We start from the raw sequence: 16873 nt of genomic DNA, 5'->3' as shown, positions 1-16873 counted from the left end.
TGAGAGTAGACGCTGATAGCAAGTATTTTTGTATGCCTTTGTTCAGCCAGTCCTACGAATGAACTATGAACACTACCAATGGGGGACAGAGAGAAAGACTGAGCCCTCTGCTTAGCTATAGGGGTATGTGCGCAGGAACCAGAGAACAGTAGCCAGATTCTTTCTCCCCACAAGACCTCGATCTAGCTCGTGAGGCCAGCAACCAGCTAGAATATTCCTCCAGTTGATGTCAGGGAGCAGGCAGATTCTCCCACCCAATCCCAGCGCAGGATGGGCAGCAGCAAACACCAGGGTGTAGCTATTCAACCAGAGCCCTGCACTCAGTATACCCAAAGTGAAACAGGGGAAGGGCCGCCAGGAGCCCCCAGAGTTAGCTGGTACCAGACCAGGGAGATGTCAGAGCCAAGCAGGACCAGAGCACTTTTGCAGCCCCTAAACTTATTCCATGATCCAGCCTTGTCAGGCTGAAATTCTAATAATCTGAACATTTGTGGTATGCAGTATTGTGGTCATTGAAGTATGCAATTAAATGTATTCATACAATATGCAAATTGGGGTGTTGAGTCACCAACCTCCAGATTTCTGCACCTTCTGCCTTGCTCATGGCTGTAGCACCCTCCCTCAATCTTGGGAAGCCCAAAGCAGTGGACTTCGGGTAGAAGGTTTTCACAAAGTCAGACTGTAGAGTTGCTGCTTCTTCCCACTTCTACCCACTTCCAGTGGCTTCAGCTCACATTACTGGAGAGGAGCATCAGGCTCAAAGTCATTTGTTCCTGAAACCTTTAAGTAGGTTTGACTGTTATCATAGAATCATAGAATTCAAGATCAGAAGGGACCATTATGATCATCTAGTCTGACCTCCTGCAAGATGCAGGCCACATAAGCCGATCCAACACCTATGCTTAGTGCTCTGCAATCTGATGCACATAGAGAATGAGAGCACAGAACTATCATTGCAATGTTCGTTAGCCTCTGAAATTTCTGTGTGGTATCATTGCTTTAGGTTACTTCCACAATCCTTTTGCTGATGTGCCAAGCTCCCAGATGCTTTAAAACTTGCTCTGGAGTTCCTGGAAGCTCCCTGTGGTTGGATTATGACAAGAAAAATATAAATCCTACTTCTCTTTTCCTCTTCGCAACCTTGCTTTAATTTTATGTTGTTACATTCATAAATGTGCCATAGTAATGGTTATGGAACTTTTACCTGGATTTTCAGCCTGTTTATTATAAGAAGATTGGAGCCCCATTGGGCTAGGTGCTGTACAGACATGTTGTAAGTGAGAGCCACTGCCCTAAAGAGTTTACCATCTAAGTATACAAGTCAGACAAAGGTGGAAGAGATGAGAATATTTCCTCTTGTAGATGGGGAAATGACAGCTGAGAGAGACGTGAGTGACATGCCTGCCCATGGAAGTCACACACAGCTGGCTGTTGAACCCAGATCTCAGCCCTACGCCAGCGCCTTTATCACAAGGAGCTTTGTATTCTTCTCAGCTCTCTAAGCCAGTAAATGCCTGACACACATAGGGTCCCTCTTATAGGTGTTTATTGTGGCATTTTGTGATATTTACAAAAATTCTATCCCAAGTCATGTTTCGATAATATGTATGTGGTCAGTGATGGATGGTGTTCCCTACAGCTATTCTTCCATTTTGGTGTGTCTCCCTTCCTGTTTCTATATTATCTAACTGCTAGAAACATAAACATAGAGCAGATCTGAGCTTCTAAATGTAATGTAGTCCTCTTAGCTAAGGACGCCCCTTCTTAGGGTACAAGTGGGCCACACAACCCACTTTCACATAAAAAAATTGTTGGGAGGAAAATTACCCCCCAATTTATCAAACAAGGCAACATAATATGCAACCTCACAAACCTATATATATATATATATATATATATATATATATATGCTGCCATAAATATGCCCCTATGTCAGAGTGGAGCAGAGCTTTATATTAGAGACAGCAGGTCCCCCTCCCTGTGTATTTTTAACAGAATTCCTGAAAAGTCTCACTGACCATAAGGAACTTTAAGTTAGTATGAGGAGTCTATATTATATCTGATTTTGACCCATCTGTTCCATCTAGTCTGGCAACTATCACTGCATTCAAAAATGCTGAGTTTCCAGCAGCTCCCAAATATGAATTTAGGAGCCTAACTTTAAGCTCCTATTTTTTAAAATCTTGGCCCAGGACTCAGCTGAAGTCAATGGTGTTATGCTGGTGTCAGTAAGAAGAGAAGACAAGGCTCAATAAACCCAATTTATTCTAATTTAATAATAATTTCTAATTTAAATGTAAATCACTGAAATGAGAACTAGGAACATGATATATTTCTAGCATTCAGGATCAGACTTTCAAGCTTAGAAGTTTACAATAGCATACATACATTTGCGTGCACTAGCTTAATTATGTGTACACAGATGTATATATACTTAGGTGTGCCTAACTTTTAAAATCCATTCCTCAGTTTTATCTCTCTTGCACATTCAACTGGATCACATTTTCAAGAAGGACTCTACAGCTGTTTGATCAGAAAAAAAAGTGTATGTACTGGATTTATTAGTTCTGTTAAGTATGGCAATTCCATTAGCTCCATTATGATACAAAATACAGTGCTACAGTATGGTGCACATTTTTGAAAGAAAACCGATCTCTGGAGGTGGACAATCCTCTGGCAGCTTTGGGACCCCATCCAGCGTTCTCAAGTTTGGCAAATTGGAGAACACTCTACAGGAGAAATCAGAGAAAAAATAGTATTTTGAGGCATCTACTTGGATAATTTTTAAGATCAAAAGTAGAGATGGGCCAGAAGCAAACATTGTATCTGAACATACTAGAAATCTGGATTCAGACCCCAAACTGGGTTTGCCACTTGAGACCAGCTCTGACAAAGGATCTGAATGTTTACTGTGTTATACTGGTTTTAAGCCATCAAAGTCAGTGGAGTTATACAAGCGCAAAACACCTGTAGCAGAATAGAGAATCAGGCCCATTGTATAACATAGCACAAAGGGGAGGGCTTTGTAGCTTAGTCTAAGCATTAGGTTTAAAATTCCCAGGCACCTAGAAACTAAGAGTTCAAATTGCAAAGTGTTTGACTCAACTTTCATCCTGCTGTGATAAAATCAGTTTTACGCATTTTATGCTTGTGAGCTTCTTTCATTATAAGACAGTAAACACTTGTGTCCTGTCTGCTCTATGGACCTGATCTCAAATCTTCTGATATCAATGCATCAGGCCTTCTGTGGACATTAAAGCTCCCGGTATACTATTTCATACAAATGGTGTTTCTTCCTAATACCTTTAATTTCTGCCATTAATGTCTACTGCCCTCTGTGCCAGAGGTGACTGTATTCCAGTGGGAGGAGAAGCAATCCTGGCATGTATCTATTTTGGAACGTGCTTTTAAACCCCTTGGCATGAGACACTCTAGTCTATATCAATGTAATAAGGCAGCATTATTAATTAAAGTTAAGTATTGACTTTTCCTCTCTTTTGGTCCTTTTGGATAAATCTTGTGAAAATGAAATAAAGTTTCACGAGATTCCCACTGTCTCATTGTTAGATCTCAGATTTCAGGGTACAGTAGAATATATATATATATACAGACACAGGATCTATTAGCTTCCTCTCTGGAACGAAGCCTCCATGAGGTTTCCTGTTCGCCTGCAACCAATCCCTCCAGCATGAGTACAAAAACCCCTCTCCCTCGAAGGGAGAAAGGAAAGGAGACTCCTTGATATGAACCTGGATGAATTTCCAGTAGGCTTTTTCCCTCTGAATTCTTCTTTGGGAGATGATGTTGATTGTGTTTTTTAAAGCTAATTTTTTCAAAAATATATATATATATATTTGATATATTTTTGAAAAAATTAGCTTTAAAAAACACAATCAACATCATCTCCCAAAGAAGAATTCAGACTATCGTGTGTCAATAGTGTATTACATTTATGCTTTCATAGGAACAGATATTTTCTCACTGTACATGTTTTTACTGACAATAATGTAGGACTTACAGCTGCCTGTAGTTTTCTTTAAACTCACAGGGGTTCCTCTTGAGTATAAGGGATTCTAGTGGAGTAGATCTCAAGTTTGATATCCCACTTAGTGTCTCAATGTTGTTATCAGCCAGTGACAAGTGACGAATCTGAGGTATCTTTGGCAGCTGTTTGAAGGATGTAAAATGATTTTTACTGACATTTAATTCTTTGCATCTGTAAAGTACAAAAATGTATGCCATCATTTATCACATATACAGAAGAATATACATCCTTAATTATTGTGAAAACATATACAGTGCACACACATAGGGCCAGATCCTCAGCTGGTGTAAATCAAGTAGCTTTATTGATTTAAAGAGAAATAGGCCATTTTATACTGGCTGAAGATCTAGTACATTCTTGTTAACTCAATACAATTAATTTTAGGAGGATCTGAACAGATTGTAGCAGGGTTGTGATAATGCCCCTTTCAATGTTAACAGTTTAAATCCAGTCTAGGTCAGTGACCAAAAGGTATTACCATCCGATGGAGGGTCACTGGCCAACATGAACTCACTTTGGTAACCTCAAATCAGTTTCCAGAGGACAGCTGTTCACGTTATAAAAACCACAGGAGCTACAGCTGGCACTTGCTGGGTCCTATTCAGTAGAGATGTGTAAGGGGGTGTGATCTAGACCTCAGTATGCTAATTTAGACTCCCTTACAGTCAGAAAGGAAAAGCAGAATGTGGGCTTCTTTAACATAGACCTTTTGATACCTTCTTCTGACAATTCAGTGTGTAAATCACACCAACTTAGACAACCTTACAAGTAGGGACAAAGGTTGTAAGTAGGACTAACTAAGGGAACATGACAGAGTTAGCATAAGGTCTAATTTACACCATTGTACACATCCTCTCTGAATGCAACCTCAGCTCTTACTTTGTTAGTAAAGAGACAGATATGCAGACTGAGCTAACTTCTCACCCTTTGACTGTGCCATTCTCTGTTAGGGCTGAGGAACATCAAACAAAGTGTGGGAAAGTTTACAGCCTCTGCTTTTACCTGTTCTGTGGATAAAGGAGTTCATCTTTCAGGGGCCTGATTCTGATCTCACGCAATTTTACACTGATGTAACTCTATTGGGCAATGCTATTTTTTGCCTCAACAATGGCTGCAAATCGGGGCTGAAAATTTAGCTTTACAGCTTTCTTTTACATTTTAGGATGGCGGGACCATTATTTCCCACTCCAACTATTAACACAACCTCAGCTTTCCCTATATCTATATATTTCCACATTAGGAAATAACTGCAATGGAAACTCCTGGCTTCTCTCCTTGAGTCAGGTACCATCATCTCTATGTACATTTCCTCCTACTGACCTGATACAACTTTTCCTCCTAGCAGAAGATATCATTGACTTTGATGAAACTTCTCATGGAGCTATGGTCTTCTCAGTATGAACAAGGTGGCAGAATCTGACCCAGAATAGCTTTCAATTCTCTTGGATATCATGAACTTAGATTAACTGGATTTTTCAATAGAATTACATGCACATATTATGCTCTGTTAATCACTAAAGGCCTGATTCTGCTCCCATTGAAGTCACTGGCAAAACTCCCTTTGACTTCTATGATACTGGATAGGACCTGGCAACAGGATTTTTCATCTACCTTGGCAACCTTATGGCACTTAGGTCTGTCAAAGAATTGTCCACCAACCAAAGCCTTTCCACTCGAATTAATCTCCGGAGAATCCTGTTAAAGTTTTCTAGCTGGTAAAGATCTCCCAAGTCCTGAAATGAAAGGTTCAAATTCTGGGGATGGGAAAAAATGCGAAGAAAATTCTTTAGCTTATTTTTTTCTTTTTATGTTTAGTTATTAAAAAGAGTTATACCTAATTTAAAACAAACTATGATGCCAAATTTGGCCTAGAACAATAGAAATATGTTGCTAAATTTGTTCGCTCCACCTACCATGCACTGATGTTTTGTTATATGAATAACAAATTACTGGAGGGTAGCGGTAGCCAGAAATGTTACTCTGCATACATCTGTACCCTCATCCTCTCTGACAACCCCCTCCTTTCCCTATGCTCTCCACCAAAGAGTTTCTCCTGAGTCCTTTTGTTCTCTTTCACCTACTTTCACATTTGTATCTACTTCCTCACTCCCTGGTATGCCTGAAACAATCTCCCAATTATTACATGTAAAGCTCCCTCCCCAAATCCATCTATTCTCTGGACTTTCCATTTATAAAGGCCTCTCTTTTCAATGTGCTAGACTGCGCCTTTAGGCAGGGAGAGGTGTGTAAGCTGTACCACCGCAAAAACAGCCCTATGAGGCACTGTGACACAGTGTCACAATTCCTGCTCTGCTACCTCATCGTTATTAGAGAGGTCACAATTGACTGTTGATCCAGACCAGCAGTAAATTAGTACCCTAAGCCCCCGATCTGTGCCGGCTCAACTATTCTGCCCAGCATGCATGGAGGGGAGGGGGGGAATTTGGATCCACTTTTCACCCATCTGTTCCAAAAAGTGTCTGAGCAGGCAAGAAGTGACAAAGAGTCCTGTGGCACCTTATAGACTAACAGACGTATTGGAGCATGAGCTTTTGTGGGTGAATACCCACTTCGTCAGGACTCTTTGTTGCTTTTTACATATAATGTAATGTACTATTCTGTCCCAGTCAGAGCCCTTAAATTGTTGGCCCAGTTATTTGTTTGGTTCATTGATTATACAGTGCAACATGGAGCTATATCAATAACAATAATTAATAGTAAGATCTTACTGCACAGTTTTCCCAGTTTTCTTGCAGCCTCTGTTGCCATTCCTCTTTTTCCATTACTTGTTTTCTTGCTTGCAAGGCATCTTCTTCTCCTCTGAAAAACAACTCTTCTGCTGAAGGCCCTGTTCAGAAAAACAGATATTTTCAATAGCTGATGTGATACGGTGTCTGCAGTTAGTTACTTTTTAAGAGAATATATGTAGTTGGGAAAATATTTGAGTTGCAATAATATACACGGTATTATACCAAAGTAGGTTCCCAGACTCCTGAGCAGTAAATTAGTTTGGAGATTTTCATATATTGTGGGTGCTAATTCAACTCTTTACATTCAATTTACAGTCACTGTGAATTGGTGGCTTGTTATTAAATGAGATTTCCTGTTCCTCTCAATGCTGAATAAAAGCTTTTATTTAGGTGCCTCACTTTACAACCCCCCTCCCCCGATTTGAAAATGCTGGCATACATGTGTGTGTGTATATATTCATATAATATAAATATAAGTAAGATAATGTACTACTGAATTGTTTCTCCATTTAGGTCCCAATCCTGTAAACACTTACCTAATTTTAAACAAATGCCTAATTTCATACTCTGGAATAGTCTCATTTATTTCAGCGAGGCCACTCATGCTTAAAATTAAGCATGTGTGTTACCATTCTCAGGATTGGGGTTTTACTCTGTCATCTGTTATCTCCAAGCATTAATTTAAAAATATAGAAACTACAGTTTTGACATTTGTTCCTGTTTTTTAACTCTAAATTTTAAACAGCTGTTGTCTGAATGATTAAAAAAAATGAAACTTCTGCAATGTAGAGGTGAAGTCAATGGCAAAATTCCCATTAACTTCAGAATGGCCAGGATTTCATCCTGGTATTTAATTCTGTACAGGATAAAATACTTAGGATTTAAAATGAATGTGTCTTTTTTTCAAAGGAACAAATTTTCATCTTTACCTTCTCTCACCCGGGGGCAACGAATCTCATTTCCGCGAACATCATGTTCTTTTAACTCATGCCAAGTGAGATACTTGAAGGAATCTGAGGGAAGCTTAATGGAAGGATGTAAAAGAAAAGAAACAAAGAATTAATTAATGGTCTTAAACACTGGACAATATCTTCAGATTTATACAAAAACCTGTGGCATTATTCCAGGAGAAAAAATATACACACAATCTTATGTAAGAACAGCCATTCTGGATCAGACCAATGGTTCATCTAGCCCAGTAATCTGTCTTCTAACAGTGGCCACCGCCAGATGTTTCAGAGTGAATGAACAGAACAGGACACTTTCTAGTGATCTATCCCTTGTCGTCCAGTCTCAACTCCTGGCACTTAGAGGTTTAGGGACACCTGGAGCCTGGGGTTGCATCTCTGACAGTCTTGGCTAACAGTCATTGATGGACCTATTCTCGATGGACTTATCTAATTATCTTTTTATAGATTTGGCCTTCACAACATCCCACGGTAATGAGTTCCACAGGTTGATTGTGCACGGTGTGAAAATGCATGTCCTTTTGTTGTTTTAAACCTGCTGCCTATTAATTTCTTCAGGGGGCCTCTAGTTCTTGTGTTATGTGAAGAGGTAAATAACACTTCCTTATTCATGTTCTTCATACCATTCAAGATTTTATAGACCTCTGTCATACCCCTTCTTAGTTGTCTCTTTTCTAAACTGAAAAGTCCCAGTCTTTTTAATCTCTCCTCCATACCCATAATCATTTTGGTTGCCCTCTCTGTACTTTTTGCAGTTCTAATATATCTTTCTAATATATTCTAGGTGAATGTTTACAGGTGAGTTGTGTTACCTTAACAATGACTTGTTAAATGCTTCACAAAAGTCAGTTATGAAATAGCACATGAATGAGAAGAGAGTATCTATCTATCTATCTATCTATATATAAAACAAAATCCAGTTTAGGACACTAGATGGAAGCACGGAAAACCTGCAGCCAGAGTCAGAAATGGAGTCTGGAGCAGAAGCTGTCTGACACATTTTCTCTTCCCGACCAGCAGTCGCAGAGAGGAATTTCAGGGCAAGCCTCAGAGTCAAAATCTGGTCTTCATAGCTATGCCAGTCCATTCCTGGCCCAGCAATTGCACCTATGCACAGCCCCACACACGGATGATGCCTGTATGCTGGCTAGACACACAACTACCTGTAATAAGATCTTTGGTAGCATATGGAGTATGCTTTTTTAGCGTGTATGTGTACCCATTTGCAGGTTGCTTATAGTACTTTCCCTAGATTAGCCAAAATTTGGCCCACCAAATCCTATCTGGAGGCTAAATGTGGGCAGAACACATCCATTAGCATCTTGTAGAAAGAGAGTCCATCCATAAAGTTACTTTCCATCTGTGTTTTTTTCTATAAACTCATAACCAGACTGATACACAGAACACTTACTGGTGAAGATATCCCTGAGTCAGTGCTCTGCTGGAGTATTCCTCTGTGTCTTGATAAAACTGGCAAAGTAGTATCTGTATCACTTAGAGCAGAACAGTGAGAGGAATAGGATTTACAGAATCTATGGCTGCTTGTATTCAGACCTGAGGAGCTAAAGAGATAACACTTTAAACCATTAATATGCTCTTGATTTGGTGAATGTGATGCAGGCTGTTTCATGGACAAGGAAAACAAAGCAGCAAGGCTCCTCTTTAATGCATGTTAACTAAATCACAAAATGTAAATAAAACCTCATATGTGACAAGATTGTGCCAACATGACCCTCTGGGATATGCAGAGGGCTGCTCACCTGAATACAGTTACTCATGCATAGATGTTTGCAGGATGGGGCCCTAACATTGTAAGGACAGGCCTTGTCGTAGCAGCACTTTGAAAGCCAAACTCACAATTGAAATCAATGGGACCTCATCTTGTGCCTGTTAATCAATGGCATGATATGGCCTGCAGAGATTAGCTGTATCTGGGGATACACTATACAGTTTGTATGAAATACACCCTACTGTTGCGTTCTGAATCTTTTCCTTTTTTCTCCTAGCAGTAATTTTTAACAATGCCTTAAGGTTCCAGGGAAGAATTTAACTTTGTGTGCAACTTCAAGCACATGTATAGTCCAAATGAATTCCCATACTTATGTGCTTTGCTAGACTAGGGCCCAAGAGAATTTTGAAAGGTACATTTTATTTAACAAAAGTGGCATAATTGCTCCAATTGTGCTTCAAAGAAAGTGAACATCTCTAGCCCGGGGCTGCAATTTAGAAATCTACCGTGGAACACTTTAGAAAAATCACTTCAACTTAGTAACTGAGTGGATACAGCATAATAATTTGCTTGTTACTCTACAAGCTCTTCGAACGGTCAAGAAATATCATTAAAACAATTACACAAGGGATCAGAAGTGGAAAATAAAAAGCAGCTTTAAAAGACTCTAGTGGGGATGGTAATGAAAGTTTCATGGTGAGCAAGAGTGTAAAAGACAAATTAAGTAAAACAAGGAATAAAATCAAGGTTACATACCTATTTGAAAATAATCATGAATAGATTTACTACTTGCCTAACTAAGATTCTGTTTTGCCTTTTTCAAGTATCATCAAACACACCCACAACATCTTGTCTGATTTTTATCTGGAAGCTCATAATGTTAACTCATAAATGACAAAGTAGAAATATCATTTGTAACTGCGCCTCTTATCTTTTTTGTTTTGTCTTATTTTTGGGATTGAAAGAACAATAATAAATAATATCCAGTCACAGGTGACTTGATTGGGAGCTGTGTGGTGTGTTGCATTTCTGAAAACAAGCCTATTTTTTTTAGATCCTTTAATACACTCTCTGTCTTTAGGCAAGCAGATATGAAAATGTTGGCCTAGTTTTTATACAGGTACAGTGTTAAAAATAAGCAGATGAACCATGGAGTAGCCCCATGAAGAAAGGATGGAGTGATTATTTACATTTGGACAACGTGTGGCTAGACCATCTGAAATGGTGTTTACATTGCTGCTACGTAGAGGTCTGAGGCCCTCTTGATTCATTGCAGGTTGAATAAAGTGGTATTAGTAGGTGAGATATATAGAAATGGTTTCATAGTTATGGATAGCATCTTCTCCATACTTCTGTGAAAATGTGATTTTGTCGTAAATGTTAAGGATAAACTTCTAAATAATGTAAACGATTATATTTTTCTGTTCATGTATGTGCTCACACACAAAATGTGACTTGAAATAAGTCTTTGCTCTTATGTTTTTATTTTGGTTTTGTTTGTTTTTTACATAAATTTAGTGCTTGTGAAAGGTGCTGTAGTAAATGTAATGCCCCCCCATGGTCCGCCCCCAGACTCCCTCCTGCCAGTTCCCTGGTCCCTGTGCTGTGACCACACTCTGCGGCTGGGGCTGCGTCGCTGGCACTCTGGGTCTAGGAGCACTAGCCTGGGGTGGGGACTGGTGGGGTGGGGTGGGGTGGGAGGGAGGCTCTGGGCTCCAGTGTGGGTGACGTGGAAGTGGCAGGGCCTTGGGCAGAAGGGGTGGGGCTGGGGGCTAGCCTCCCCCAGCCTGCGGTTCATGCACTGCCCATGCTGAAGATCCACCTCTAACTTTGGACTTTCTGCAGTCAGCATGATTGCTGCAGCAGAATCCTCTCCAATTTACTATAAAAGTCTTTGCCTACTGCATAAATGGGTATTGAATTAGCACTCAGAATTCTAGAAATGATAGCTGGAAGGAGCAATTCAGAATGTCAGGTGGGCTGCAACAGGAGCGACAGAGGATGGAGCTTTGGACTCTGCACTGTTTGATTTCAGTACGTTTCAGCTAGACATCAAGCATTATTGTAACAGATTTTGCTCAGGAAATAGAATCATAGGATTAGAAGGGACCACCAGGGTCACCTAGTCTAAACCCCTGCCAAGATGCAGGATTTGTTGTGTCTAAACCGTCCAAGACAGGTGGCTGTTCAGCCTCCTTTTGAAAACCTCCAGTGAAGGAACTTCCACAACCTCCCTAGGCATCTGTTCCATTGTCTGCCTGTTCTTATAGTTAGGAAGTTTTTTTTTCCAGAGATTTAATCTAAATCTGCTGTGCTGTAGTTTGAACCCATTGTCTCTTGTCATGCCCAGTGTTCTCTCTCTCTCGTTTTCAACTACTGCCTTTTAAAGTTGATCTAAAGGAAATTACAATGACTCAGGAAGGATACAATTCAAAACAATTACCGCTTACAATGTATGAAACTACCAAAATTCTTTGCCTTGATTGCGAGGCCCTTTGGCTGGATATGAATCTCCAGTGACACCTTTGGGAGCAGCACTCTAGATTATGTCAACTATTAAGTGAAAAAATGAGATGTATGCTGTCTGTCCAGGCTGAGTCATTTCCCCTCACTTTGCCAGCAGTGAAAAACTGGTTATCATAAATCACAGATCTAAATCCTTATGAGAGAGGAATTAATTTCACTAATGCGCTAATGGAAACCCACTGTGGCTATAACCCCACTGCATTCTCTCTCTTCTCAGTGATGATCTATAATGTCTTTAAAGCAAGCAGCGTTGCCTGTATTTTAGAAATCGTATGAAAAGAGGTTGAGGGAGAAACTCAAAATTGTCAAGTGAAAAACACATATTGCACATATCTTTTGCACGTGTAGGCTCCGATTCTTTTAGCTGGCATCAACTGAGTCTCTAATAGCATGAGTGTAGTTGTGCACCTGATATTAAATCCATGAACACAATTTCAGAATCTGACCCAATAAGCAAAAAAAGTGGCTTAGATGTTGATTTTAAAGGGTTAAATATGGTTTGAATCAGTTAGAGCTTTGGTGCTGTGGGTGGTTTCCCTATGTTTTATTTTTCTTATGCTATACAGATAAAATAGCTGCTTAATTTAAATAAAAAACATGCTGACAAATCCTGCTCTTTGTTACACCATTGTAAATCCAGAGTGACTCCATGGTTTGACTGGTGTTATCTACCCTGATATAAGTGAGAGCAGAATGATCCTAAGATTTAGCTTGTGTAGCCTTGATTGAAGAATTGTGGATTTTATTTTTTAGTGGTAGTAGTAGGGAATAAAACTGAAATATTTGACATTGCAAACTGGAAGCTGTGCACATAACACAGCTACTGCACCTTTCATAGTATTTTACCTATGCTCCAAACAATGGGTATGATTTAATGAAGTACCGAGTCATGCCAGTGAACAGATGATGTAGTCCCATGGACTTCACTGATAGAACCTCACAGAATCAGAACCTTGCCCAATGTCAATGGCATATCGGTGAAATGGATCTGCTCCCATTGAAATCAATGGCAAAATTTCCATAGGCAATGGGAACAGAATGGGCTACATTTTCCAAGTGCAGTGCATGGGCTTTATATGTCTGACTCCAACTGACTTTAAAGATAGAAAACATTAAAAGCTAATGCAATGCTTTGAAAAGCTATCCCTGTGTTATCTCTGAAGATGGCAGTGAAGATGTTTGGGATGGAAACTTTTCCTGTGCAGTATTTGCAATGTTTGACAATGTCAAAAGCAGTGTTTCAAAACACTTCCTCTGACGCTGCTGCAAATCTAATGAAAATGGAAATGTTCCAGGATTTGCACCGGATTCTGTGTTCTGCTTCATGAGGGAGACAGCACAGAACATGCACCACAAAAGGAGTGGGAGCAAAGGTGCCTTTAGGCCATTCCTTGCCTTGCCTTGATCCTGGGCTGCTTTGGGGGCTGGAATGTCTCTGACTATAAGTTACAGTAGCCGTGGGGTCTGGTCTAATTTATAGCAGCCTTACTCCAACTACCCTGTGGACTGCTCTGCAGATCAGAATAGTCATAGTGCTTTGAACTACAGTTATTCCCCTCGCCACTCCAGAATGCTCCCTCATGCCCCAAGTCCTGTCTCCAGCACACCCGTACACTGGGGAGGGGGAAGCATGAGTGGTGGGTGAACCAAGGGCTCAGGGAGGCTAGCCCTTGGGCCGGCCCATTCTTTCTGCCTGGGGCCCACCCAGCACTGGGCCATCCCAGCCACCCTAGCCCCAGTAGGCTTCCCGGAAGAGGAGCAGCCTGCCTGGGCTGGGGCCAACTAGCAGCAGGAGGGTGCCTCGGGGTGAAGCATGGGCAGGGCCATGTGGGGCTGTTCGGGGGGGCACAGCCTTCCCCAGCCTATTAGATGTGCTGCCCATGGTGGGAAGGGGGTGTTTATATTGCCCCAATGCAACTCCTATATTAAGAGAATTTCCCTGGGGCCCCTTTACAGTCCTTGCATGCTGCTGGAACAGCATTAAGGAGCACCAAGAGCCCTCCACATTTCCATCCTGCTCCTGTTGGCTTCACTGGGAACATGATCCAGCCCACAATCAACATCTCAGTGCTCCAGAGTTATTGTAATGGTGATACAAGGCCACTCCGAAAATACTGATGAATTGAAATACTCATTTTAATCGAGTTTTTAGCATCATACATTAAGAGAAAAATAAACAAAATATGGATGTTAAACCCAAAAAGAAAAACAGCATAGGTCAAAATTTTAGCCAGTTTCTAGTTGCCATTTTTTGCAAGTGAATATCAGATATCTGGTCATTTCCCTCTCCAAACTGCTCCCACAAATAGCAGTTTGTATGCACAAAATGGGGACCCAGTCACTTTGCTGGATCAGTCAGTTGCACCTGCCAAAGCAGATATGCAAAAATGAACGTAAAGTGAACCTACAAATCTAACTTAAACATGTCGTGTAAAAGCCAGGAAATTCAGAATTGAGACTAACCCTTCTTTCTCAGTTCACTGCACTGTGCCTAGGTATTGCAACAGGTGAATGCAATGCAGGTAAGATCAAGCATTATTCTGAGAGCTGTCTAAACCCTAGGTACAGTGGGTGACTGACTGATACTTCCTGTTTATTTTCTTGAACGGGTTTCATGAGACCCTCAGCAATATTTTGATGTAATGCTTTTGAAAATAATTTGGTAACATACACACCTGTACTTTGTTACAATGCATCTCTATCCTTAACTGTAACATAAATTATCTTGCTTTCTGTAAAATAAAACTACCCTGCAAAAGAAATTTAATTAACACAATTAGCTATAACAGACATAACGAGCCATTACTGGTATATTTATTACTCAAATTCCATGCAGCTTTCCATGAACTTAACTGCAAACTTAGCATCTTAATCAATGTGACTTTTGTACTTATCATAAATAATCCATTTATATTACAACACTGAGTGTCTTGCAGTAATTAAATAACAAGAAAGAGACATATTTCTTGATTGCTTCTATTGCATAACAGACACCATCAACAATTCAGGCACAGTAACTGTATGTTTTAAAAAGATATTCAATCTTGTAACACTATCTTGTTTATTCAAAGTGTGTCAAGCCAACAGTACAAAGACTAAAGCTACTTTTCCTCTTTCATTCCTCCTACCTTTTTGACATGTCTTGCTGTTGCATTAACCTCTCACGACTTGCATAAAGCTATTTGTCTACAGTAAAATATTTTCTTCCCATCTTCCCCCGAGTGGGGCTGTATTCTGCATCCTTTGAAAAGTTGTAGCCCTGATCAGAGTCTTGGATGGAACTCCATAATCACCGTTGCCAAGGAAACAAGCTGTCACCTCGCAACACACAGTCATGTCAGGAGCTATTGTTACCAATCTCTTATGCGCATCAATTGAATTCCTGTGCTGCTCTAGCGGTAGCAATTAGCACTTTTCCCAAGAGTTGTCTGGAGAGTGAGCTGACTGAAGATAGGTTGGTGATACACATATCAAGATCCTGATGGATCTCTGAAGTGCTCACTTGTCTTCACTTCTAGAATTTCTTAAATTGCATTCATATTTTGCCAATTTGAATTTTCATTTGGCCTTGCTTAGTGTGTCACCTATACAAAAGTTCATTGTGTGTGGTGTCCAGTTATTGAAAAACTATAATAATTAAAAATAATACTTTGAATGGAAAGTTATGTTGCTGTTCAAAGAATTTTTATTTTGTTTGGTGTAGGCACCTCTCTTCAATGCTATTTATCATCCTAGCATCACATAAAACTGTCAACCATCATATACTCAAATCTTCCAGGCCCCTCTTGTTTCTGAGTATGAATGCAAATGGACATTCTTTGGTGGAAAATGATAGCAGCTCGTGTTGTGTCTGTTTATGTATGGTATTTCCCTTATAGAAAATTCAACAGCCAGTCCAATAAACCCATCCTTGTACAGACCCAAAGAAGCACTTAAATTGATGGGATTGTAATGAGCCATCCAGGGCCATGTCCTATGGACTTGATCCAATGTCCATTGAAGTCAATGGAGGATTTTCCATTGATAACAGTTGGTGTGGGATTGTTTGATTAAATGGAGTGTTTGATTAAACAGACGATGAAAGCTGTCACAGAGTGGCTGTCCCCCTGTGGTTGAAATCGGTTCGGCTCCCCTGTGCCAAAGAAAATGCTCCCAGTTGAGCCAGTTAAGGGGGCAGGACTGCACCTGGGTCAGAGGAGTTCAGGGAGGACAGAGCTAGAAGGGGAACTGCAGAGTGAAACGGCAGGGAGAGAGGGGCTCCTGCTGTGGTCCCTGTAAAAGGGAGTTGGGGCTGGAAAATAATACCGAGCTGAAAGTTTTATTGTGCATTGGGAGAAGGCAAAGAAGGCAGGCCAGGCCTTGCACCTTCTCTAGCTGCCCAGACAGCAGGAAGAGACGGTACCTCAGGGAGGAGGAGTTGTGCCCAGTTTAAGGCTGGATGGAAGATTTTGTTGCTGTTGTTGTTGGTAAAGAAACCAGACCCCAAGCCCTGAAGAAGGGGAAAACAGGGGCAGGGCACTGCAGAGGCATCCCTGACTATGAGGGGGCACAATGGTGTTATAGTAGCACACGGGCAGATCATGCCCTTTTGATCTATGTGTGGATTGCCTCCTTTGACACATGGAAAGGAGACATCAGCCACCTCTCCAGCAGCAGCATCCCTCTTCTCTTGGACTCTCCATGGGTCCTGGGATTCATGCTGAGGAGAAAGAAATGGGAGGTTCAAGCTCAGTATTGGGGGAAACACATTTATAATCCTCTGTGTCCAGGGGAAAATCCACTGGAAATGCGATACAGCCACTGACTACTACATTTCAGGCTCCTCATGCTGCCTTCCTCCACAGGAGAATCCTTC

The 16873-nt window shown here is 40.7% G+C and overlaps 1 protein-coding gene across 1 annotated transcript; it reads right to left on the bottom strand.

Moving 5' to 3' along the window:
• Window positions 1–2248: 2248 nt before the first annotated feature.
• LOC123378016 lies at window positions 2249–15280 on the bottom strand. Its single transcript, XM_045031469.1, has 7 exons — window positions 15147–15280; window positions 9175–9325; window positions 7725–7818; window positions 6775–6893; window positions 5657–5799; window positions 4019–4216; window positions 2249–2729 (listed from the first exon to the last, which is right to left on the bottom strand). The coding sequence occupies exons 1-7, from the start codon at window positions 15170–15172 to the stop codon at window positions 2618–2620; spliced, it is 843 nt and encodes a 280-aa protein (XP_044887404.1). The 5' UTR covers window positions 15173–15280; the 3' UTR covers window positions 2249–2617.
• Window positions 15281–16873: the final 1593 nt, after the last annotated feature.

This window comes from Mauremys mutica, chromosome 9 (assembly GCF_020497125.1).
Source record: "Mauremys mutica isolate MM-2020 ecotype Southern chromosome 9, ASM2049712v1, whole genome shotgun sequence".
Classification (NCBI taxonomy): domain Eukaryota; kingdom Metazoa; phylum Chordata; order Testudines; family Geoemydidae; genus Mauremys; species Mauremys mutica.
Note: the sequence above shows the minus strand (reverse complement) of the source record. Positions and strands in the feature narration are given on the sequence as shown.